This window comes from Rousettus aegyptiacus, unplaced genomic scaffold (genome assembly GCF_014176215.1).
Source record: "Rousettus aegyptiacus isolate mRouAeg1 unplaced genomic scaffold, mRouAeg1.p scaffold_m13_p_14, whole genome shotgun sequence".
In the NCBI taxonomy this organism is placed as follows: domain Eukaryota; kingdom Metazoa; phylum Chordata; class Mammalia; order Chiroptera; family Pteropodidae; genus Rousettus; species Rousettus aegyptiacus.
This window is the reverse complement of record NW_023416289.1, coordinates 46,531,830-46,555,450: the sequence shown is the minus strand read 5'-3', so window position 1 is coordinate 46,555,450 and position 23,621 is coordinate 46,531,830. Positions and strand designations below refer to the sequence as shown.

Here is a 23,621-nt window from a genome sequence, read left to right as displayed (position 1 = left end):
AAAAGCGAAGCAAGAACCAGGACTCTGTGGCTTTGACAGGGCGGGCAGAGGAGCCCCCTCTGAAAAGGAGGCATTTGAGCAAAAACCTGAGCAAAGTTTGGCGAGCTGTGTGCAGATGAGGGGCCGAGGGTTCCAAACGGCCGGAGTGGCGAGCACCCAGGCCCGGAGGCAGGGCTGCACCTGTCCGAGGCAGGAGGAGGCTGGCGTGGCCCGAGCACGGGGAGGCAGAAGGTGCAGGTGGCGGGGCGGGCAGACCAGTGGACTGGGCTGTGCTTTCCAGGCCATGCTTTGATACCCAGAGTGAGAGGGAGTGATAGGCGAGGGACATAGGTCAGGATCTAGTCCGCATCCAAGCCACACTGTCCCCTTCCTGCGAGTCTAGCAGAGTGAGTGGCTGAGAGCGTAAACAGGCTCTGGAGGAGGACAGACCCAGGTTCAGATGTGAGTGCCCACGCCCCATGACCTTGAACTCCTTTTAAAGCCTTACTCTCCTCGTCTGGAAATGAGAGACGATAATTCCCACCTCACATGATGATTGGGCAACCCAGGGAGCTTCTGCCTCTGCAATGCTGAGCGCTTGCCATGCACTGAGCCCTCCATAGGGTATGGATGGGTGGCTCTCAGCCCAAACACTCCTGCCGCCGCCACCTCCAGGGGACATTTGTCACTGTCTGCAGACATGCTTGGTTGTCACCACTGAGGAGAGGAGTGCTACTGGCATCTAGTGGCAGAGCCTGAGAGTGCCACCAAGCACCCCACAGTGCATGGGACGCTGCTCCTGGCCCTAGCGTCTGTAGGACAGAGGCTGAGAGACCCCGGTTTAGGTTAGCACCACCCAGCAGACGAGTGCGAGCCACAGGCATGGTTTTCCGTGTCCCAGGCGCCATGAATTTTAGGAGCGTCTTTAATTTATCCTGTTATTTATCCAAGGGGCATATTGCTTAACACAGAACTGATATGAGAATTCTTAGAGATGTGAGAATTATTTTCTTCCATGCTAAATCTTTGAAACAGGATGTGCATTTAACTCATACAACGCCTCCTGGTCTGGCCACACTGGGCAGGGCTCAGGAGGTGGCAAGTGGCCCCTGGACGGGGCAGGACAGGCTGAGAAGAGACTTTTCTGAAGTTCTTAGTTCAGTGCCTGGGTCCACTCATGGTGACCTTACTATTTTTCCTCCTTGCCCTGTCCACTGACCATCACCCCCAGGAGACTTGTGCTAGGATTCTCCTCTACCGAGGGGCCAGCAAGGACGTGAAGAACAACAACGGACAGACCGCCTTCCAGGTCTGGGAGTGCACGAGGAGCAGAGAGGGGGCGGGGCCGAGGGGCAGCAAGAGGGAGGCAGAAGTCGCTGGGGCGGAGTTTGGGGGGGACAGAGTGAAGGGAGCAGCCAGCCTCGGACCTCACGGTGCTTCCTGCCCTCTCTCACGGGTGCCTGGGCCCCCCCACCCGACCCCTCCCAGGTGGCGGTGATCGCTGGGAATTTCGAGCTGGGGGAGTTGATCCGAAACCATCGAGAACAGGACACTGGTGAGCGAGGGGCTGGGGCTGACGGAGAACCTACTGGGGTATTGAGGGGTGCACGGGAGGATCGGGGAGTCTGGACCTGATTTGGGGGCCAGGGTGGGATCTAGAAAAACCTCGGAGAGTCTCACATGGCTGAGCAGTGTAGGGGGCGCAGTTCCAACCCCCCACTTCTCATCCGGGTCTTTCTCCCCCATTATTTCCTGCCCGCGTGCCCCCCCCACCCCCACCACCTGCCTTTGTCTTCCCCGCCACTGTGTTCTCTCAGTGCCCTTCCAGGAGTCACCCAAGTATGCCGCCCGGCGACGGGGGCCCCCCAGCGCCGGGCTGACCGTGCCTCCCGCGCTGCTGCGGGCCAACAGTGACACCAGCATGGCCCTGCCCGACTGGATGGTGTTCGCCGCCCCAGGGACCTCGCCTGCCGGGGCCCCCGGCCCCACCCCAGGGCCCCAAGGCCAGTCTCAGCCCTCAGCCCCCGGCACCAAGCTCAGCAGCGGAACCCTCCGAAGTGCCAGCAGCCCCCGGGGTGCCCGGGCCCGCTCCCCGTCCCGAGGGAGGCACCCTGATGAGGCCAAGAGGCAGCCCCGTGGACGGCCCAGGTAAGGGAGCGCTCAGCCCTGTCCCACAGACAGAGCCGAACCCCAGCACATCCGGGACACGGAGCCCCCAGGCCAGCCCCGCCGCCTCCACCTGTCCCCACCCACCCAAGTCCCTGGTCGCACCCTCAGGCCTCAGATCTCTCAGATCCTTGAGGAAGGGAGGGTGTTGTTAGCCACAGTCCTGCACCCCAGAGTTTAGCTGAGCCCACGCTGGGGGCCTGTGGAGGAGCCCCAAAGAACTATGGGTTCTAGCCCGAGGACAGACCAGAAGACAGGGCTAGGTGAGAGGAGGCGGGACAGGGTAGGGGCCTGTGAGGGACTTAGGGGAGGTGTCTGAGCTTGGACGTGAGGCCGGAGGGGGGCGCAGGAGGGGCAGAGGGCAGGCCAGGGGAGGTGAGGAGCAGCCACCAACGTGTCCTGAGTACCAGCAGGGAGGATGATCATGGCCGAGGACGCTGGGAGTCACTGGAGGTTCGGGAGCAGAGGGAAGGCACAGCACGGGCTCTGCTCTAGGGGCTGAATCCGGTTGGGCGGCAGGCGGGAGCTGGACCTGGGAGCGGGCAGAACCGGAAGTCGGGGTGGGGCGGTCTGGAGCAGGAAAAGGATGGGGTAGGTAGAGCGAGGGAGCCCCCAGGTGCCTGCCCCACCCCCAAGCACTAAAGCCCCGCCCCTGCTCTCCATCTCTGCCCCTCCGAGGACCCCTGTTCTCCCTGAGGCGCCCCCCCTCGCTGTCCCCCGCCCCTCACACCCTCTGTGTACGCAGCTCCAGCGGGACGCCGCGGGAAGGGCCCACCGGGGGCACCGGCGGCTCAGCAGGGCCTGGGGGCTCCCTGGGCAGTCGCGGGAGGCGCCGGAAGCTCTACTCCGCGGTGCCCGGACGCTCCTTCATGGCGGTGAAGTCCTACCAGGCCCAGGCCGAGGGGGAGATCTCCCTGAGCAAGGGGGAAAAGATCAAAGGTGAGGGGGCGGGCTGTGGGCAGGAGGGCCAGGCGGGACAAACAGTTTCAGCGTGTCTCAGGAACGGAACACCGGAGGCCTCAGACAGCCCTGAGCTGCCCCCTCCTGCCCAGAGGCGCCCAATGTGTCACTGGGACGTCACTGGGACAAAACTAAGACGAGGCAGCGTCTGGGACCCTGACGCCAGGCTAGGCCTCGCCTGAGCGCTTGCTGGCTGTCTCGGATGAGCTCAGCTAGGGGTCGGAGGCTCGGGGCCTCAGGCAGGGCCAGTGACCTGCCCCAGGTGCCCAGTCCACCCCAGCCGTCTTCTCACCCATGTGAGCGTGAGGCCAAACCACCTCAGCCTCACAGACAGGGCAGTGCCTACTTTACGGGGCTCTGACGAAACGGCAGGTGTGTAAAGCCTGGGCCACGCCAAGGACCCCCTGAACGGGGCTGCCATTATAGAGCTTCGCCTCTTCGATTTTCCTATCTTCGTCCGGAAAATATGTGCAGCGCCAGTAGCTCCCACGTGCAGGCCCCATGGGGCTGTTGACGTGTATCCCTGGACAGCACGGTGCTGTGGAGACAGGCAGCATGCTGTGGAGACAGGAAGCATGCTGTGGAGACAGGTAGCATGCTGTGGAGACAGGTAGCATGCTGTGGAGACAGGCAGCGTGCTGCAGACACAGTAGTCAGCCCTGGGGCAGGTGAGCGATTCCTTCCCTGACTGGAGGCTGCAGAGGGGCTGAGCAGTGCGGTGCCGGAGAGCCAGGCCGCTTAGATTCAGATCCCGGCTTTGGCCCCCTCCTAGCTGGGTGACCTCAGGCAAATGACATCTCCGGGCCTCAGTTTCCTCATCTATGAGGGAACACGATGCCCCTGTGAGGATTTAAAGGAATCGGCTTATGTGCAGTACTGAGAACTTCGCACACAGTGAGCACAGTGTCGTGATCGTAAGTGGCCCCCCGCTGCGGGAAGCTGCAGGAGGGAGACCCCGGCTGCCTAGGGGAGCAGGGAGTGTCCTCCCGTGGGAGACAAGCTGTGAGTGGAGCAGGAATAAGAGAATCAGCTGGATGGTGTAACTGCAACTGTTCTGTAGTCTGCCTCCCCAGAGCCTGAGTGTTCCAAGGCGAGGTTGCACGGCCTTGGTCTCTGGGTCACCAGGGCCCAGTTTAACGATGCAGCAGCACACAGGAGGCTCAGTGCACATCTGAATGAATGAATCTGGATGAATGAATGAACAAATGAATGCTGAAATGCAGGCACCCATGGCGGGGGGTCAGGGCGATGCCTCCAGAGGCAGCGTGCCGGGGGTATGGAGGAGAGAGAAGGAGGACAGGAGAGAGAGAGAATGTATGGGGGACTGGTCTGTGCTTTGGAGGGTGAGAAAAAAGAGAAACTGAGGCCATGGGTGAGGGACCTTCTGGGCAAGCAGAGGGCCGTGGGCAGAATCTTCCAAGTTCTCTCTGAACTTCAAGCCCAACACTTCCATGCAGGGAGAGGACACACTGCCCTGTTTTTATATCCATCCCTTTCATTAAAAGACACTTAATTGCCTCAAAGCACGCCTACATTCACGATGTCACCAAGTTTCTCCACCTCCCAATAAGGCAGCAGCTCCCTCTGCTCTCAGAATCCGAGCCCAGAGCCTCTGCCGGGCCTGGAAGGCCCTCCACTGCCCACCCACCCCGCCCCCAAGCTCATCTGATGCCACCGTGTCCTTCACACACAGGGTTCCAGGGACCCTGTCCTTCCCCCTAGTGCTCCAACGCCCCGAGCCCCTTTCACACCAAGCTCTTTGCCTATGCAGTTCCTTCTGCCCGGACCACCTGTCCACTCTCTCTCTGTCTCCTTGACTCCCAGGACCCCCTCAGGTCTCAGCCTGTGTGTCACACCCCCTCTGCCATCCAATTCTTATGCTCCTGACCTCTTTCCGGACACCCTGTCTTTCCCCTCAAACACCGACCTCGATTTCCAGTGGCAATGGCACTTGTGGTTACGCCTGTCACGGGCTCCAGTGTGGAAAGAAGCTCACGAGGGCAGGAACCACACTGGTTGTGCTCAAATGCTCTGCCCAGTGTTTGGCCCGATGCCTGACCCACGACTGGCACTAAATAAACACTTGTCCCGTGAACAAAGGACTGCGTGGTTCCGAGACCACCCGGCCAGGTGTGGCAGAGACAGCCGAAAGCCCAGACTCCTTGTCACCCCACCTCCTGCTCTTCCATGGCCTTGAGTGTTTCCTTAATTCCATTCCCCAGATTTTCTTGAGGCAGGTGCTTTGTGCAGAGAAAAGCATCAGGTGGCTGTGACTCAAACTCTAGCATGACTCAAGCCGTCTGCGGGCAAGGGGCTTCTCTGATGTAGTTTTAGCTTCTTCATGGGTAAATCGGGAGCTCGGTTCCCTGTCAGGGTAGGTGTGGGCCCTGAAAATACTGGAGACGTGGAAGACCGCTGAACCAGGCGTTTGGACGGAGTGGAAGCAAACGTTAGCGGCTGAAGACACTCACTCTGGGGACAGGCAGAGCTGTGTTCAAATCCAGGCTGGGCCAGTTCTAAGCTGTAGAGCCTTGAGCAAACGGCCTCATCTCTCCAAACCTCAGTTTCCCCCTCTGTACAGTAGGCGCAACGGAAGCATGCCCCGCTAAGGGTTCTGGCCCAGGGGAAGCGTTGGCTGTCCTTGCCATCCATGTGGGCGCCCAGCACGGCAGCACCAGGTGCGGCCAGCAAGACTGGGCTTCCGGCCACTGGTGGCGGAGAGATGGAAAGAGGCGAGTCTCCTCTCTTCTCCCTTCCAGAGCCAGGGGGAGTGACGGGAGGCGACGGGAGGGAGGGGTCTAAGGGACAAGGAGATTTCTGGAGATGGCGGGGGCAGTGATGGGGATGAGACTGCTTGGGAGGGCTTAGGGCAATGACAGAACAACTGAGCTGTAACCAGTCACCAGGGGAGATGAGAGCCAGGTGTGGACACATCCCTAGCCTGTGAGGACCACGTCACAGGACTTGGCCCTTTTGCCCCCAGGGCCCCTTGACGATCCCACTGGATCCGGAAAGCTGGAATGCAAGAGCGCCATGGTTTGCTCATGCCCTGCACCCCTTTGCCCCTTCCTGGGACGTTCGGTGTCAGGACAGCCTTGGGCCGTGCGTTCCCTGTGCCGGGAGCGGGAATCAGGGACAGGCGAGTGTCCAGTGTGCTGGGGGCGGGGCGGCACGGACGTGCCGAAACGTTCGTGTCCTGCTCCCCTTGCCAGTGCTCAGCATCGGGGAAGGCGGCTTCTGGGAAGGCCAGGTCAAAGGTCGCGTTGGCTGGTTCCCCTCAGACTGCCTGGAAGAGGTGGCGAACCGCGCACAGGAGGGAAAGCAAGGTGATTCATCCCAGGGTACCCACGTCCCCACCTCTCCCCCTCCCGATGGGGGCGGGCTCGTGGTGTCTGGAGTGAGGAGGGTCCAAGGTCGTCCCTTGTCGCCCTGCAGAAAGCCGCAGTGACAAGGCAAAGAGGCTCTTCCGGCACTACACCGTGGGCTCCTACGACAGCTTCGATACCCCAAGGTAACTGTCCTGACACTCTGGAGCGCCCCCCACTTCCTCTCACACCCCACCTTTTAATTGGTTTCACCACCTCTCAGCTCCCTGTCCAGCATCTACTTCCTCTGTAAAGTTTGGTCCAGAGGCGGGGAAGGCAGAGTAAGCTTCAGACCACACAGCCCAGTCCCAAGCCTGCCTTGACAGCCACTAGACACCAGCCAACTCTGGGGCAGTTGGAAACCAGTGGGGGTGGGGCAGTCACCTGGGGCCCTGGGGAGCTCCCGTGTGGCTGGCTGGGGGCCCCCCTCTCCTTCATGTGCTCCGTCTCTGTGCAGTCACATGCAGTGGAAGTGCATGCATCCCATGCCTTGCATGGGGTGTGGGCAGAGCCGGCCGGGCTGGGTGGGGTGGGGTGGGGGTGGGGAGAGGGGCGCACTGACGCCTCTCCCCCCCTCTGCTGGCTGCTGGCTGACTCGCTTCTGAAGCTTGATGGATGGGCTTGGTCCAGGGAGGTGAGAGCGGGGAGGATGGTCCAGGAATGGGACAGGGGGGCGGTGCCCGGAGGTGTGTGGATGGGTGCTTGTGCACGAGTGGAACTGCAGCACTCCACGAGTGGATGTCTCACGTGGGTGTGCACCCTTGGGTGATCGCCCCAAGCGTGTTCGTGCCCTCTGTGAGGCTCTGTAGGTGCACATGACCTGTGTCTGTGTGCATGTGTGGCTAGAGGCTTCTGTCCCTGGATGCACGGCCCTGGGCATACACCCGTGATGGAGACAGGGCCTGTCCCACTCTGTAGACAGGGGCGGGTCTGTGGCTGTCATTTACGACTGCACGATGGTGGCTCTGCACATCTGTGTTTTCCTGGATCCGTATGTCTGAGAATGAGGGCAAGTGTTTCTAGAGATGGCAGTGTGCCTCTTGCTGCGTGTGGACGGCAGGGGGAGGGAGGGGCGGGTGGGCCTCTGCATACGCCTGTCCCTCTTCATGCATGTGGGCCGTGCGTGCACATTATTAGCACATAGGAGCGTGTGCATGAATTTGCATCTGTCTGATTGATCTGGAATCCAGGACCTGGGGTGTTGGGGGAGGGGAAGCACCAGAGGGGAGCACTGAGGGCTTGAGCACCTAGAAGGGCAAGGCTGAGGTAGAGGGATGGTCGTAATCAGGCGTCAAGATGACACCCTCCCCTGCTGCTCCCCCCATCAGGGAAGGGTCCCCTCGTCCGTAGCATCCTTCCATTAAATGTGTCCAAACCTATGTGTCTGTGTCCTGGCCAGTGGGGATGGTTTGAGGGTGGGAGGAAGAGAAATGACAATGTGGGGAGAGAGGGCGGGGCTGGGCCACAACCCCATGCCCCAAATGTCCGAGGCGCTTGACCGTTGTGCGTGTTCGCCTGGCACGTCTCCGGCTCTGGGCCCCGCGTGAGTATCGAGGTCCTACCCACCGCACCGGAGTCTCCCCATCAGCCTCTGTTTCTTGTCTGTCGGTGTCTCTCTGGGCCTCCCCTTGGCTCTGGTCTGAGGGTCACTTGCTCTGCCAGCTGGATGAGGTGGTCCCGCTCCCCCTCAGCTTCTTCGTTCCCTGCCTGGCTGTTCTGTCGAGTGCATTTCCTCACCTCCTTGTGCCCAGCTGGCATGTGCCGGTGTGTGTGTGGTGTGTGCCGTGTGTTGGAGCCTGTGCTTCTGCATGCCTCCTGCTCGCTCTGTCCCCTTCTGTGGTGGCCTGTCCCATCCTGTGCTGCGCAACCGTGCTGAGTGGTCCTCCTGCGTGTAGCCCTTGCTGACCTGTGCAGCCCACCCCGTCCTCTCCTGGGAGTCTCGTGTGAGCTGTGGTGTGTGGACGCCCCTCCGCCTGGGCTTCTTCTCTCACTGCTTTGGGGCCCAGTCGCAACGTCCTAGCCTTCCCTTTTCTGCCCTTCCAGACTGTGTGTTGGGGTGCGTCGTATGTCGGTCCGCTATGGTGGGCTGCATGTCCCCTCCTGGGGCCTCTCTCACCGTGAGGCCCCTGCACAAGACGTGGGGCCGGGTCCGCGCGTCCCTTCACGCGGTGGCGAGGCGTCTTGTGTGGCGGTGCGCGTCCCTCTCCCCGCTCTGGCTCGCTCTGCACCTGCGCGGGAGGGTTCTGGAGGGGGAGGGGGGTTAAGGGGGGGGCCCAGACCGGAAGTGCCTCCCCCTTCTCCTCCCCGCCGCGCCTCGCCCCTCCCCCTTCTCCCGCCAAGGGGGCCCCCGCGTTCCCCGCCCGGCCCCCTCGCCCCCCCCCGCGCGGCCCCCACCGCCGCCCGGCGCAGGCCGCGCGCCTCCGGAGCTGTCCGCGGTGCTGAAGCCGGCGCGGCCCGCCGTCCTCGCGCTCCCGCGGCGGCCCGGCCCCGCGCCCCGCGCCCCCGCGCCCCCCGGCATGTGAGCCCCCAGCCCTGCCCTCCCTCCCGCGGGAGGGCGCGCGCCCCCTCCCCCTCCCCCCTCCCGGCGCGGGTCAGCATGAGGCGGGGCCTGGGGGCCCGGACACGGGGGTTCGGCCGAGCGGGGACGGGGACGCGGCGGCGGCGGCGGCGGCGGCGGCGGCGGCGGGGGCGGCCGGCACCGGGACCCGGGCCGGGGCCGCGGCGGCGATGGCTTTGTCTGCGGTCGGCGGCGGCGGGGGTCTCGGGGGTGGCCCCAGTGGGGGCTCCCTGCCGCAGCCGGCCCCCGCGCTCTCCTCCAGCTGGCCGGCGCTCGGGCCCCGGCGGCGCAGCGTCTGGTACATCTACAGGTAACGAGCGCGCCGCCCCCTTCCCCGCGGCCTGGCCAGGAGGCCCCGGGGCGCCGCTGGGACCCCCGTACCCCGAGACTGCTCCCCAGGAGGCCCCGGGCCGCCGCTGGGAGCCCCGTACCACGGGACTGCTCCCTAGGAGGCACCGGGCTGCGCTGACGACCCTCCACCACCGCTGGGACCCCCGTACCCCCGGGACTGCTCCCCGTCCCCCGAGCCGACCCCCCTCCCGCCCCTCTCCCTTCGGCTCCCCTGAGCTCAGAACCCTTCGCAGGCCTTTCCTCTCATCCCTCTCCCTGCGCCGCGCTTTCCAGCCCCCCCAACTCCTCGGCCCCAGAATCTGTCCCCCACTCCGTCACAGGCCCTTCCAGGCCCCCCTCAGCTCTTCCTCCAAGACATTTTCCCCAGTGAGGCCTTTTGTGGGACCCCACTAGGGCCGGGAACCTGCTCACCCTTTCCACCGACCTCAGAGCCCCCTTGCGGAGTCCTCCCTGGGGGAGCTGAGTGGCTCCCCCTCAGCGCCTGCCCCGAGGCTCCAGATCCCCTGGCTCCCGCATCCCCACACCCCTCCTCAGAGTTGGCGAGTCCCCCCATTCATACCCCTCTCTCCCATTCACAGCGGCCCCCCCCACCATCACACACGCATGCCGCCCCCGGCCTCCCCTCCTCTTTTCCCGCTGCGTGTCACTGTGCATGTGTCAGTGTGGCTGTGTTGATGTGCATGCGTGTGTGTGACTGCCTGCAGCCGCGCGCGTGTGAGTGTGTGTGTGTGTGCGAGAGAGAGAGAGAGAGAGAGAGAGAGAGAGAGAGAGAAAGAGAGAGAGGAGGTGGGCTCCCAGCCCACCCCCCAGCTGTGTCCATCTGCATGTCCCTGTTTGACGATGTCTGTCTCTGTGTGTGACTTGGAGCGACAAGCTGTCTGGGGACGGGGTGTGTGTGTGTGTGTGTGTGTGTGTGTGTGTGTGTGATGGAGTGAGTCTGTCCCAGGCACTGCGGCTATGTTTCCCCACACCCACTCTCCCATGCCAGGCCTGTCCCCTCCCCCGTTGCCCCCCCTTCACTGGTCCCTCTGTGTGTCTCTGTCCCCTGTGCCCCTCTCCCTGCCCCTGGGGAGTCTGTGCTGCGTGGGGCCCATGTGCTGAGCCGCGGCTGGGCTTCTGCACAGGGCGGGGGGTGCGTGTGCTGTGTGTGCCACTTCTCAGCATGGGAGGGGGCCAGCTTCTGTGCCTGAGGCCCCCGTGCCTGCTGTGGACATGGGTACAGGGGGAGGGGCTGGTGCTGGAGGGGATGCCAAGTACAGCGGCAGGCTCTGGGCTGTGGGATCCTGGGTGTGCGAGAGGGACCTTCACAGTGGGGGTGGGGGAGTGGACGCTGCTGCAGTCTGTGTGTGTGGGATCCAGTGAACAAGGGCTGGCCGCTGGGCTCCAGAGGCCGCTCAGGGTCGCCGAGGGATGGCCGGGGGGAGAGTATTGTGTGTGTCCCTGCAGGGCAGGTAGCCAGCAGCACGGAGCATGGATGGGGTGCAGCGTGGGTCGCTGGGAGCAGGGGGTAGGGTTGGAGGGTCTGGGCAGGAGGGTGGTGGGAAGAGAAAGGCACAGGGAAGAGTGGGAGATGCCGGCGAGGGGGACGGGGAACCCGGAACGCGGAGGGTGCACGGAGGAGCGTGTGGAGCAATGGGGTAAGGAGGGAATGCGGGCAGAGTGAGACACGTTTGGGGGTGGGGACCTAGGGAGGGTACAGGAAATGTAAATGAAATGCAGTTGCAAGGATCGAGAGGCGGAAAGGTGACTTGAGGATGCCGAAGGAGGAAGAGGCTGTCACAGGCAGGAGTGGGGGAGGCAGCCGGGTTGCATGGGAGGAGCCCGGGGTGCCGTGGGGAACACCGTGGGGTTCCACGCGGAGGCGCGGGAGTGGCGTAAGGGCGTGGGAGACGGCAGAGGTCGCAGAAGTGTGAGGAAGGCACTTTGGGAGGGGAGGGGATGTGGGGGGGTGTGCAAGGGCAGAGTGGGGGATAGACTTATGGCCCTGGGTTAGGGCGCAGTGGAGCTGTCAGATGACACAGCGGAGTGGGTAGTGAGGCATGGAGAGGGCCAGGGGCACACATGGGGGGAGGGGCAAGAGGGGGGTTGGGAAGTCCAAGGAGCACGTGGTGGGACCAGGGAGCCGGGAGCCACTGCATGCAGCTGGCGCTGCGGCCAGGCGGGAAAGTCTCAGAAGCAGGGAGGAGACGGGAGCATGACCAGGGTGGGGACCATCGAGAGGGAGGGACCGAGGGGGTGCCGTGATGACCTGGAGGTGCTGGGACATCATTGGGGTATGTGGGGTGCCGGTCGGCGATTCGGGGTTGGCTTGGGCACTTCTCTAGCCCGGTGTCATCTGGAACAAGTTATTTCTCTGTGCCTCAGTTTCTTCATCTATAAAATGGGAATAGTAAGAGCTAACCCCTATCCCCAGGAGGTGCCTGAGGACCAGACGAACAGATAAGCGGAGAGGGCTCGGATCACGTCTGGCACCCGGCAGTGGTCCAGCTACCGCCTCCGTTGTGACGATGAGCGTGGGGCGCTCACGGCAGCAGGTTCAGGGCACAGGTGTCCCCCCAGGTGTCTGAGTGCTGTGGAGTGGGTGGAGGGTGTCACAAGTGCAGTTACCCAGGTGTTTTCCCGGGGATCATTGAAGCACGTCATTCCCTGTGTGACCTCAAGCAGATTGCTCGGCCTTGCTGTGCCTCTGTCTCCTCCCTTGCAAGGTGAAAACTGTGCTGGTCCCCACCTCAGAGGTGAGCCTGTGAGAGACGGTTGACTTATTTAGCCACGAAGGCTTCAAACGCTGCCTGGCACACAGCAAGTGCTGCTTCCTGGCGTTTAATGGGTGTGGAAATTTTGTAGGATCATAGTTGGAGGATGCGGTGGCTGGGGAAGGCTGGTGTTTGGAGCGTGTCAGGAGGAGGATGTGGGGAAGGTCGGGGTCTGTGGGCGTCGTGAATGAAGGAAACGAGAGCTGAAGGGCACCACTGGCCGCCGGGGGGCACCTCGGAGATGTGGAAGGGACGTCGGGGTAGTGAGGGCTTGAGGGCTTAGAGGACGTTGCGGGGTGTAAGGTGGGGGACAAGGGCAACGCTGAATGCATGGGCAGGAGCCAGCAGCTCTGACCTCTCGACCCACTTCCGTTGGCCCTGTCTGCTCACTGGCGGAGCCTTGTGGGCCTCCGTCCTCCCCTCCCCCTTCTCTCCTCCTTTGCCCCCCTCCCCACCTCCACCTAACTACAAAGGTGGCCCGTGTCCCTGGGTTGAATGTAAGTAACATCAGGAAGATACAGTGGGTCTGGTGGGATGTGTCTTTATGGACCATGGTGAGCTTGGAGCAGGGGCTGTTGCCGGGGTGAGTCCGCGTGGAGGCGCCGAGCGGAAGAGCGGTGGAGGCAGGGCTGCACTGCCCCCCCACGGGAGGGACTAGGGTACAAGGGCACGGAAGTCGTGGGGGACTACGGGCGCATGTGGGGGTGCTCCCGTGGTGTTGGGGGGGTCGCCGAAACATAGCAGGAGCACATCAGGTATTCTTGGCAGGACTGGGGCTGTGTTGGGGGGCGCATTATGGGAATACATGGAGATCAAAGTGAGGGGGCGTTATCGGCGCATATTGGGATGCGTGGGGGTGTCACTGAAATACACTGGAGTATTCCTGGAGGGCTGTTTGGCGGGACCTGTGGGGGCGGGTAATTGGAGCTAGCGGGGAGCACGCTCGGTTTTTACTGGGGCGTGTTGGGGCTGGCGGAGCTTATCGGGGTGTGCTGAGGGGGTCCGCGTGTGCGCTGCACGGGCTGCAGAGGCGGACAGCATGCTGGGGTGCAGCCGGCCACACATTCTGCTGGCTCTTGGTGCTCTTGAGTATTTCGAAGGGAGCGGGGTGGGAGCTGGGGTGCCCGGGTATTCCCATTGTGTACCAGGGTGCCTGGCATGGAACAGACGTGTGATCCTGAGGTATAGTGGTGACGTCACGGTTTGGGGGCTGCATCCAAGGCAGCTCGGGCAGGTGCCGAAATACATGGATTACAGAAAGGGATGCATTTGAGATACCCCAGGGAATACAGGAGTCAGTGCCGTCTACTGGAACTTTCCACGGTCACGGAAATGTTCCAGATCTGCGCTGTCCAGCATGGCCGTCACTCGCCTCCCATGGCTGCTGGGCACTTTGACAGGTGGCTGGAGAAACAGGGGGACTGAATTTTTCCATTTAACTTTTAATTAGTTTGCGTATAAATAGCTACGTGCCGCCCGTGGCCACCATATTGGACAGTGCCGAAAAAGCAACGTTACGATATGCTGGGGACCTGGGGAGGTGTCACTGTGGTGTATGTCCATCCAGTCGAGGAGGTGGGGGGGTGTCCTCGAAGTATTTGTGTCCTCTGGACTTAAACACTTGACCAGAGACAGGGGAGGGATTCTGCCAAGCACGTACGACACGCTGTGTTGAGCGGAGTTGCTGTGGCGAGCCCCTCGGGTGGAGCTTGCTATCGCTCCCCATGCTAGATGAAGAAACTGAGACCCGAAAAGTTAAAGTCATGGGCTCAAGGTCACAGGCAGGAAGTGGCCGGCAGGGGTGCGCGCCAGGCGGTCTGGCGGTCTGCAGCATGCCTCCCCAACCCTCGCACCCTGCCTGGCACACAGTGGGCTCGGGCACTGCTTGCTGAATGGATGGGTGGATGGATGGATGAATGAGGAAGGAGTGAGTAGGAGGGCAGGCACTCTGGGCTGCGGAGGAGGCCTGTCAGGGCTGCTGCAAGTGAGCGCACGCTGACTCCCTGACTCGAAGCGCGGGTGAGGAAGATCCCAGGAGGGGGAACGAATGGCTCCAGGGGCAGGGGCTCAGGTCATGGGGTTGCCTAGCTCCCGTGTCTCACAATCCCTTCTCCACCCACCCTGCCCCCTCCACACCCCCCCCGCCCCGCCTTCCCGGCCAGCGATTACATCATTAAGGAGAAGACGGTCCTGCTGCAGAAGAAAGACAGCGAGGGGTTTGGGTTCGTGCTCCGGGGGGCCAAGGGTGAGTGCCGGCCGGGAGGGGACAGGGAGATGGGCTCTCCAAGCCGGGGGGGATGGACAGGAGAAGGGACCCCAGCCCACCCCAGGGTGCCGGTCCCTCAGCTACGGCGAGGCCTCCGTGACTTGGGTCTGAGCCCCATCCCCTGCTCGGCCTCTCCACCCCCGCCCCTCCGACCCCGCCGGCTCCTCCCATCTGCAGCGCAGACCCCCATCGAGGAGTTCACCCCCACCCCGGCCTTCCCGGCACTGCAGTATCTGGAGTCGGTGGACGAGGGCGGTGTGGCCTGGCGGGCAGGACTGCGGATGGGGGACTTCCTCATCGAGGTGAGTCTCAGCCCGCAGCCCCAGCCCTGTTGCTGCAGACACCCCTCCCTCCGCAGGGACCCTGGGGACGAATCCCCGGGCCCTGCATGATCCACGCTAGGGCCTGGCTGCCCACGTCCAGATTGAGCCGTGGCGCCAAGCTCCCCTGCCTCTGCTTCCTTCACAGACTTGATCCAAAGGCCTCTCTGAAGCACCTCAAAAGATGACAGAGCTGTCCCCAAGCTTGCACATGTGTACATGCGCGCGCGCGCGCACACACACACACACACACAATGCAAGGGGGACAGGGGAGGAGAGAGGAGTGAATAAGGGGGGCCCGGCCCCTCGTCCACCCCTGAGGCCAGGAGAGTTACAGGAACAGAGAGATGGGCTTTGCCAGGAAGAGGGTGGTGGACAGGGCGAGAGGCAGGGAAGGGGCCACTTCCCCGGGGACTCTGGAGCGGACAGCCCTCCTTCCTCACCTACTGGCGTGGTTTGTGGGTGTCTGTGCCACACAGGTGAACGGGCAGAATGTGGTGAAGGTTGGCCACCGGCAGGTGGTAAACATGATTCGGCAAGGGGGCAACACGCTGATGGTCAAAGTGGTGATGGTCACCAGGCACCCGGACATGGACGAGGCCGTCCACAAGAAAGGTGCGTGGCCAGCCTGGCACTCCACGGCCACAAGCCCGAGGCCCTCAGGAGCCCTGGTGGCAGGTCCCTGCCACGGGCCTTCCTGTCCCCAAGGTTGCTTGCTCGGGACCCTCCTGGGGGGACACTGAGGCAGGAGTGGGGGACTCAGCATGCTGACGAGGGCCATTCTTTGAGGCTTTGGGGGGCGGGGGCGGGGGCTTCTCCCTGTGGCACTGACATGTCGCCCTCATCACCTTTCAGCACCCCAGCAGGCTAAGCGGCTCCCACCCCCGGCTATCTCGCTGCGGTCCAAGTCCATGACCTCAGAGCTGGAGGAGATGGGTGAGCCTGAGGGGCTGGCAGGGCCCAGGAGCAGAGGTGGGAGGGCGAGACGGTCCCTGGACTTTGTCAGTGTTGTTAGTGACCGGGACTCCTGTCCTTGTCCTGTCCCCCGTCCGTGGCCAGCCTGATTCTGGCCCACGTGTCTGTTGGTGGGAAGGGGCGTCTGAGCGTCGACGGACCGCTGTCTTCTGTCTCTGTTTCTCTGTTGCGGTCTCTCTGGGTCCGGACGTCCTTCTCCGCGGGTCCCTGATTCCTTCCTAGCCCCTCTCCATCTGTGCCCACCCCCATTCCCCATCGCCTGCCACCGGCTCCCTCGACCCTCACTACCAGGAAGGAGGCTGAGCCCCTCCTTCCAGACAGAGGACCTGGGGGTCCTGCTTTCCCCTGAGGGGCGGGTCGGGCATCTGACCGCCCCCAGCCCAGGGCCCCGAGGGCGGCGGGCGTTCCAGACAGGGGGCCCCTCGCCTGCCCCTGAAGTCCTAACTCTTGGCTCCTCTACTGCCTCCCCCCCGGGCTAGTCTCCCCTTGGAAGAAGAAGAGTGGTGAGTGGGCACAGGTCTGGCGGGAGGGCCCCGGTCCCAACCCCAGTGGCGGACTCGCCCCCCTTCCCCCGCGGCCCCGGGCCCCTCACCGCCCCGCGCACGCGCGCGCCGGCCGCGCCCACGGGCCGCGCCCATGGGCCGCTCCGCCCCGCCCCCCGCGGCCGCGGGCCTCAGCCGCGTCCTTTGCCCGCAGAGTACGAGCAGCAGCCAGCGCCGGTGCCCAGCATGGAGAAGAAGCGGACGGTGTACCAGATGGCGCTCAGTAAGCCTGCCCGGGGCCCCTGCCCTGCGTGCTCTGGGACACCCCGTCCACCCGTGGTCACCCTCGGCCCCCGCGCTCCGGGACACCGTGTCCACCCGGGGTCACCCTCGGCGCCAGCCTTCCGGTCCTACGCTTCCGCCCCTCGCCCTCCCCACGGCTGGGCCGGAGACTGTCACCATCCGCACTGAGGGTCCTCCAGGGTGGTGGGGACAGGAGTGTCCTCTCCTGGCTCTTCTTACGAGGCACAGGGCGGGCTCACGGCAGCTCTGTCCCCGCGAGAAGCAGGAGCGTCTTCATTTTGCTGTGTCTCCGCGCCCCACCCCCCATCTCCCTCCCCTAGACAAATTGGATGAGATCCTGGCGGCTGCTCAGCAGACCATCAGCGCCAGCGAGAGTCCTGCAGCTGGGGGCCTCGCGTCCCTGGGCAAACACCGGCCCAAAGGATTCTTTGCCACTGAGGTAGGCGGCCTGGTCTGAGGCCCTGGGCTCTGGGGGCAGGAAGCCTGAGGGGTGCACACGCCGACCTACAGGCCCTCCTTACGAACCCCTCCTGATCCCCTGTGTTTCACACCAGTCCTGAGGGGGGCTCTCCACCCTTCCTGGGGTCCCCTGCTCTCTCCCCGACACCTCTTGTGCTCCCCGCTCATCCTCTTCCTTCTCAGTGCCCCCCCACACCCCATCTCCTCCCTCTGCTGTTCGCCTGCTGCTCACGGTCACCCTCCTTCTTGTCCCACCTCTCTTTCTGTCCCTCTCTGTCCTGCGTCAAGGGTCTCAGGAACGGTAAAATGGTGTCATGATGGACATCCCTGACATAGGCCCGGCACGCACGGGTGGCAGTTACTAACACATGAGTGACGGTCTCTGTCTCAGCCCTGCCTGTCGTTCCCTGTGGGGGCAGCGGCGAACCCACAGTGGGTGCTGATCATATTTCGGACACTCTTATGTTACGTGGACCATCTCATTCAGTCCTTAGAACCATCCCGGGAGGTACGCACGATAGCCTGCTTACAGAGGGGAAACTGGGGCTCAGAGAGGGACCCTGGGTCTGCGGCCCAGCCCCAGCCCTGGCTGTTCTGAGGGGAGGGCCCTGCTGGTCCCTCCCTGGCTGTTGTCCCCACCGGCTGTGTTCCTTCACAGGGAGACATCCCCTCCAGGCCTGCCAACTCTTCCCTCCGCCCTCCGGAGGTCACAGCTGACTTACTACCTCCTTGACACCAACTTCTCCCCTGAATCCGTCCTTCAAACCCCCTTCTCACAAGTCACATCCACCACCTGGTTGCCTAGAGACCACGTACTAGGTTCTTTGGCTTTGGGGGTCCCGTGGACCCTTTTGGCAGGCGGGCAGAGTGCTGAGAATGACGCTTGTAAAGGCATAAAATCAAATACACAAAGTGACGAAAGAAGCCAGCTCCACCGAGATGCAGTTATCAGAATTTTTTTTTTTTTTTGGAAGCGAATTTGGGATATGGTAACACCAGTGCTTTTTTGTCGACACGTTAGCCAGCAAGATCCAGTGGTGGGTCTTACCTCCTCTGATTTCAGAGACAGAAACACTATTTTGAGAAAACTGCGCCCGCTGTGGCGGGACGTGGAAATATCTGATTTCTGTTGGGGTTACCATCACAGGTCTTGCTAACGCTAGCGTGCTTCGTAGCCTACGTTTTTGACGGAGGAAACGTTGCATTTTAGTCGGAGGATAATGAAAATAAAGTTGTAACTTTGCTGCCATCCCAGCGTGCAGACCCACTAAAGTCTGTCCATGCTTTGATACCTGGATTCCTAGAATTTCTTTCCAATTTAGAGGCAGTGGGTCCTCGATCACTTCTGAGGGCTCGGCAGAGTCCCCTCCCTGCGGTAGGTCCTCACTTGACACATGGCCTTAGTTTTTTAAGGTATTTGAGGTCCCCAGGGCTGTTAGGGCCATCTCCTGTACCCACCTACGCATCCCCAACCCGGAGGTCCAGGTGAGATCACAGCTGACTTACTGCTGTAATGACATTATTAAGGACATTAGTAATGACACCAGCTGCCCGCCCACCGCCCCCAGCTGGGGTCTTCCCTGGGGGGCCTCCCTTCCCTCCAGACCCTGGATGCAGTGGTTATTTTCTCTGCTGGGCCTCCCTCCCCTTTTCCTCTCTTCTTCCTAAGGCCTATCCCTGGGCCTCCCCAAAACCCTCCCTCTCATCTCAGGGCTCCCTCTTCCTTCCCACTAGTCATCCTGATCTTTCCCACCCTGAGTCAGCGGAGGCCACACAGGGGCCCCTTCTGGACATTTCTGAGTCTCCATCTCCCATTGCTTTCCGCTTCTGTCCCCTCCTTATTCTCTTGCTTGAACCCCTCTGCACCTTGACCAGAGAAGGCAAACCAGAGATGTGGGGCACAGTGTGGCCCCGAGGGAGGCCTCATCAGACCTGCTCAGCAGTGGGGAAGAGCAAAACATTGCATGAGACGCCACTGCTCAGAAGTTTAAGGATCAGGGGATTTCAGCCCTCCCTGTCAGACACGCCTCTGCATTACACCCAGGTGGAGTCGGGGTGGGGGATACCCGCACAGGCCAGCAGTGGGGGCACAGATCCCCCGCTGATACACCCGGTCTCCTCCTAGGCCCCTGCCGCCCCTCCATCTGTCCTTCGGTCTGTCTCTGCGTCCCTCGGTCCTCCCCTCTGCGTCCCTTTGGCTTTCTGGGCACCCGACTCTGCTGCGGGCTCAAGGACCCCTGAGGGCGCCCCTCCTACCTCCCTCTGCTGCTTCTGCCTGGGCTCAGGTCTCAGCCTTTCTCCGAACTCAGCTTCTCCCTCCCGATTATTTTTATCGCACCCTCTCCATTGTCTCTGCCTTGCTCTCTCCCCTCTGGGACTGCTCCAGCCCCCTGCATTTCGAGGCCTCTCGGGTCCTTCTTCCTTCCCATCGCTGTCTCGGCCTTTTTCTCTGCCCCCTCTGGACCTGCAGCTCCGTCTTTGTCTCCCCCATGTCTCTCTTTCTCCCATCTGCGTTTGTCTATCTCTGTCTCTCCATCTGACCCCTTGGTGGGGCTGTCTCTCTGGCGCAAAGTTCCCAGCCCAGCGTCAGCCTTCAGCCTGTGCTCAGCACCAGGCACACACTCTGCCACTGAGGCACCGGACCCACGGCCAACCCTCTAGGTGGCTGGGCCTGTGGCGGACTCTCTGGGGAGGAGTCTGCCCCGCAGCTCGTAACTTCAGGCGCAGCTGGCGCTCTCAGATTGGCGGCCCCCTCCCCACGGGAAAAGATCCTCCCCGGTGTGTTGGTTTGTTGATGGAGGTCAGTTTATCCCACCTGGGGTCAGTCAGCCCCTCGGGCAGGCAGCTTCACAGCTCCCCAGACGCTGCTAGGCTCCTCAGCCAGGCTGACATCTCTGCCACTCAGTCCACTCATAACATCAAGCTAACCCATCGTTGGATCCCTCCGTTCCAGTTCAAAGTGTCTTCTGTCAGTTTGCAAGTGTGATGCCTCTGTCTTTACTCCGCACCCTCTTCAGCTAGGGTGCTTTTCTCTGTCACTCTGACTCCTCTCTCTCTCTGTGACCCCACCCTGCCATTCCAGACTTCACCCTGCCACTCCGACCCCCCTCCTGTCCCTCCGACCACCCCCCTTCCCTCTGACCCCTCTCCTGTAACTCTGAGCCCTCCCTCGCACTCTGACCCCCACCCGCCGGCCCCACGCACCTTTCCCCCTCCCAGTTCTCCCCTGGCCTGCTCTACTCCATGTCCCCTCCAGGAGCCTGCATCTGCCCCTCCACGGTCCCTGTGTCCTTTCTGACTGGACACACCCTTTTATTTTCGCTCTTTATAACCCTTTCTCTTTCCTTTTGTTTAAGCTGAGGATTTTCTAACCACTCCAAGTTGTTTTCTCCAATGGCTCTGTAACTTCCTCCCTACTCGCTGGCTGGCCTAGGACAGGACCTTTGTTCTCTGACCCACGGCCCCTGTCACTGTCATCAGAACAAGTGTAGCCCACCTCAATGCTCGAGTCTGAGGCTTCGCTGAGGACTTACACAAGACGCAGTCGGCAAAGGGCTTCGCACAGAAATGGCTTCCTTTGCTTCCTGCTTCTCTGTGTCTGCATCCCCACAAAACCCGTCTTGTCTTTCACGGGGTTCAGCTCCCCGATACCATGCGGATTGTTACGAGCCTCAGGACAGGCTGGGAAACCAAGCAAGATGCTTAGCTGAGGATTAGGGAGAAAGGGCGGAAGGAGATTGCTTGAGAAAAAACATCCAACAAAGTCAAGAAGAGTTGGCAGGCTGAGAACAGCAGAATTGGGGGTGGGGGGAGACCAGTCAGAAGCAGACCCTTCCTGATACCCTCCTGGGGCCGAGCTGGTGCTGCTTCGTGGAAATGTTCAGGACTGGAGATTTTGCCTTCAGGGAGCTTCCTCCCCTCATCTCATCAGGGTGTCTTGTATCACTTCCAAGCAGTCCTTCATACTAGAGATATTTATTGAGCACCTACTATGTGCTAGAGCTGCTGCTGGGCCCCAGGGGTGTAGTAGTGAGCCAGTCAAATGAAGTCACTTCCCTTAGAAAATTTATATATTTTTTTGAGGGGGGGGGATTTTGCAGATTAGGGGTTCTGCTGTATATAAGAGAAACTTCCAGATAACAGTGGCTGATGTTGGCTCTCTCAGTCACTTGTTTATTTGACACAACCTTGTAGAGCATCAGGCCCTCTGCAGGGACTGGGGACCCAGCAGGATGCAAGACCAATGAAGTCACTACCTTTAGGCAGGCTGCGTATGACTTCTGTGGGCCTTTGGCAATTTTGCCTTTGTGAGTCCCTGCCACCTAAAAAAAAGTTTGGAAATCTATATTTTATGATCATGTTAGTGCAAATATGAATATCATCCATATTGGAATATATTCTTTTTTTTTTCCTTCCAATTATAAACGAAATTAAAACATTTTCCTCTAAAAATATCGTGGGCCCTAGATGCTGTGCCCTGATTCCCTTCTACCTTCTCCACGCTCCTCTCCCTGCCTTCCTGGGATAATATATAGTGCCTTCAGGGAGCTGGTATTCCAGGCGGGAGACAGAAAGCACACAAGTAAACAAAATCATTTCAGATGGAGACAAGTACCAGGGAGAAAACGGGATAGGGACACGCATCAGACAGCGACTGGGAGGGGACAGTGGAACGGAGAGCTTAAAGGTGGGGAGGCCCTGTGAAGATGAGCAGGAGCCACTGCAGAGAGAAGATCCAGGGCTTGCGAGTATTCTAAAGCAGAGATGGACCTGGGGGTATCAGAGGGCCAGGGAGAGGGGGCCCAAGGTGGGACCACAGTGAGCAAGGAGATGCAGACGGGACTGGACTGTACAGGGCGGCTGAGTGCGTCTCCTATGGTCGCAGCCTGGCAAAGCGATTCTTGCACCATGGTTTCCTAGGGGGACCCGGAGCGGAGTGCAGGACGGAGGACAGCACACCTGGCCCCCGCCGGAGCCCCCTCAGGCTGGTCCCTCAGGGAGCTCTGGGGTGTGCGTTACACGAGGGAGGCGATCCCACCTTGGACCTCCTTGTCAGTCTGGTTGTTGGCTGCGGGCAGCTTGCAGAAGTGGATATGCAAAGCCGGTCGGCCTGTCCTCCTTTGGGGGAGGGTGGTTCTCCAGAGCAAGGGGCAGGTGGTAGTCTCTCGGTGCTTGGGGATGCGTATAGCATCCCGGACGCCATGGGAATCTTTGTGGTTACCGGCAGGGACTTTAAGACCAGACTGGGGAATGCGAAGCCCCTTTTAACTGATGTGGGGTGTGACTATAGGATTTTAAACAAGGCAATAGCTGGGCCTGAATTTCTTTTTCTTTTTTCTTTTTTTTTAAGTTTACTGAGGTAACATTGGTTAATACAATTATGTAATTTTCAGGTGTACATTATCATTTGACATCTGTGTATTCTATTGTGTGTTTACCACCTGAAGTCGTTTCCTTCAGCTACCGTATATTTGATCCCCTTTACCCACTTCTCCCTCCCCCTATGCCCCTATATTTGACCCCCTTTACCTCATATACCTCCCCCCTCCTCCTCCACCCCCTCCCTCTGGTAACCACTAGTCTATAGTCCATGAGTCTCTGTTCATCCTGTTCGTTGCTTTTAGGTTTATATCCCACATATAAGTGATATCATGTGATTTTCAACTTTTTCAGTCCGACTTATTTAGCTTAGTGCGATTATCTCGAGGTTCATCCAAGTTGTCAGAAATGGCAGTATTTCATCTCTTCGTATGGCTGAGCGATATTCCATCGTATATATGGACCACAGCTTCTTTAGCCAATCATCTGTCATAGGGCACTTCAGTTGCTTCCATGTCCTGCCCACTGTGAATAATGCTGCTATGAACATTGGTGTGCAAAGATCTTTTCAGATATGGTGTTTCGAGTCTTTGAGAAGATCCCTCTGACCCTTGTGTGGAAAGCGGACCATAAAGGGGGGGATGGGGGAACGAGGCTGGTCGCAGGGGGGCAAGGGGAGAATTCCGGAAGAGGCCAGGCGAGCGATGACGGTGACTTGGACTTGGCCATGACAGCGGGAATGGGGAAGAGCACCCCGATGAGCAATCGGGATGGAAAGTAGGACGAGCAGGGTGGACCAAAAGCCCGCTTTCGCTCGCTTTCTCCCCGCTGCCTGGATTCAGAACCACCCCCACCCCGAATTCCCTTCCGCCTGCTCCGCTGCCCTCTGCCTTCCTGCAGGGGCTTGGAGAAGGAATGGGGGCTGATTCTTCGCACCCTGACTCATCTTTCTCTCTTGTTGTTTCTCTCTCGTCCCCTGGCCGCCTTCCCAAAGTCGAGCTTTGATCCCCACCACCGCTCGCAGCCAAGTTACGAGCGTCCTTCTTACCTGCCTCCAGGACCTGGGCTCATGCTCCGGCAGAAATCCATCGGTATGTCACTGAGGCGTGCGAGGGGAAGGGGAGGCTGGGGGGCAGTGGCAGTTTCAGGGGGACAGGGGAGGCCTGGAAATACTCTTTTCTACTCCCACGCGGGACCACAGATCCACTGGTCTGGACAGAGAGCTCAGGCTTTACTCCTGGGCAGACCTGGGTTTGAATCCTGGCTCTGGTCCACCCCAGCTGCGTAACCTGGCACAGGTGGCTTTATCTGCATCCATAGGCAGCAGGTTGAAGGCCCCACCACAGACCTTGGTTCTTTCCCGTAC

The 23,621-nt window shown here is 61.0% G+C and overlaps 1 protein-coding gene across 5 annotated transcripts in view; it reads left to right on the top strand.

Moving 5' to 3' along the window:
* SHANK1 (SH3 and multiple ankyrin repeat domains 1) overlaps window positions 1-23,621 on the top strand; it is a 41,755-nt gene that overhangs the window by 10,878 nt on the left and 7,256 nt on the right. For 2 of the 5 annotated variants that reach the window (XM_036232534.1, XM_036232533.1), the window contains exons 9-23: window positions 1,211-1,288; window positions 1,468-1,534; window positions 1,797-2,127; window positions 2,891-3,084; window positions 6,318-6,431; window positions 6,541-6,616; window positions 7,078-7,104; window positions 14,294-14,376; window positions 14,575-14,699; window positions 15,197-15,332; window positions 15,573-15,653; window positions 16,172-16,195; window positions 16,389-16,457; window positions 16,798-16,916; window positions 23,250-23,346. In XM_036232534.1, coding sequence (XP_036088427.1) covers window positions 1,211-1,288; window positions 1,468-1,534; window positions 1,797-2,127; window positions 2,891-3,084; window positions 6,318-6,431; window positions 6,541-6,616; window positions 7,078-7,104; window positions 14,294-14,376; window positions 14,575-14,699; window positions 15,197-15,332; window positions 15,573-15,653; window positions 16,172-16,195; window positions 16,389-16,457; window positions 16,798-16,916; window positions 23,250-23,346 — 1,621 coding nt within the window. The remainder of the gene's footprint in view (window positions 1-1,210; window positions 1,289-1,467; window positions 1,535-1,796; window positions 2,128-2,890; window positions 3,085-6,317; window positions 6,432-6,540; window positions 6,617-7,077; window positions 7,105-14,293; window positions 14,377-14,574; window positions 14,700-15,196; window positions 15,333-15,572; window positions 15,654-16,171; window positions 16,196-16,388; window positions 16,458-16,797; window positions 16,917-23,249; window positions 23,347-23,621) is intronic. The other 3 variants (XM_036232536.1, XM_036232535.1, XM_036232537.1) reach the window with 3 other exon arrangements.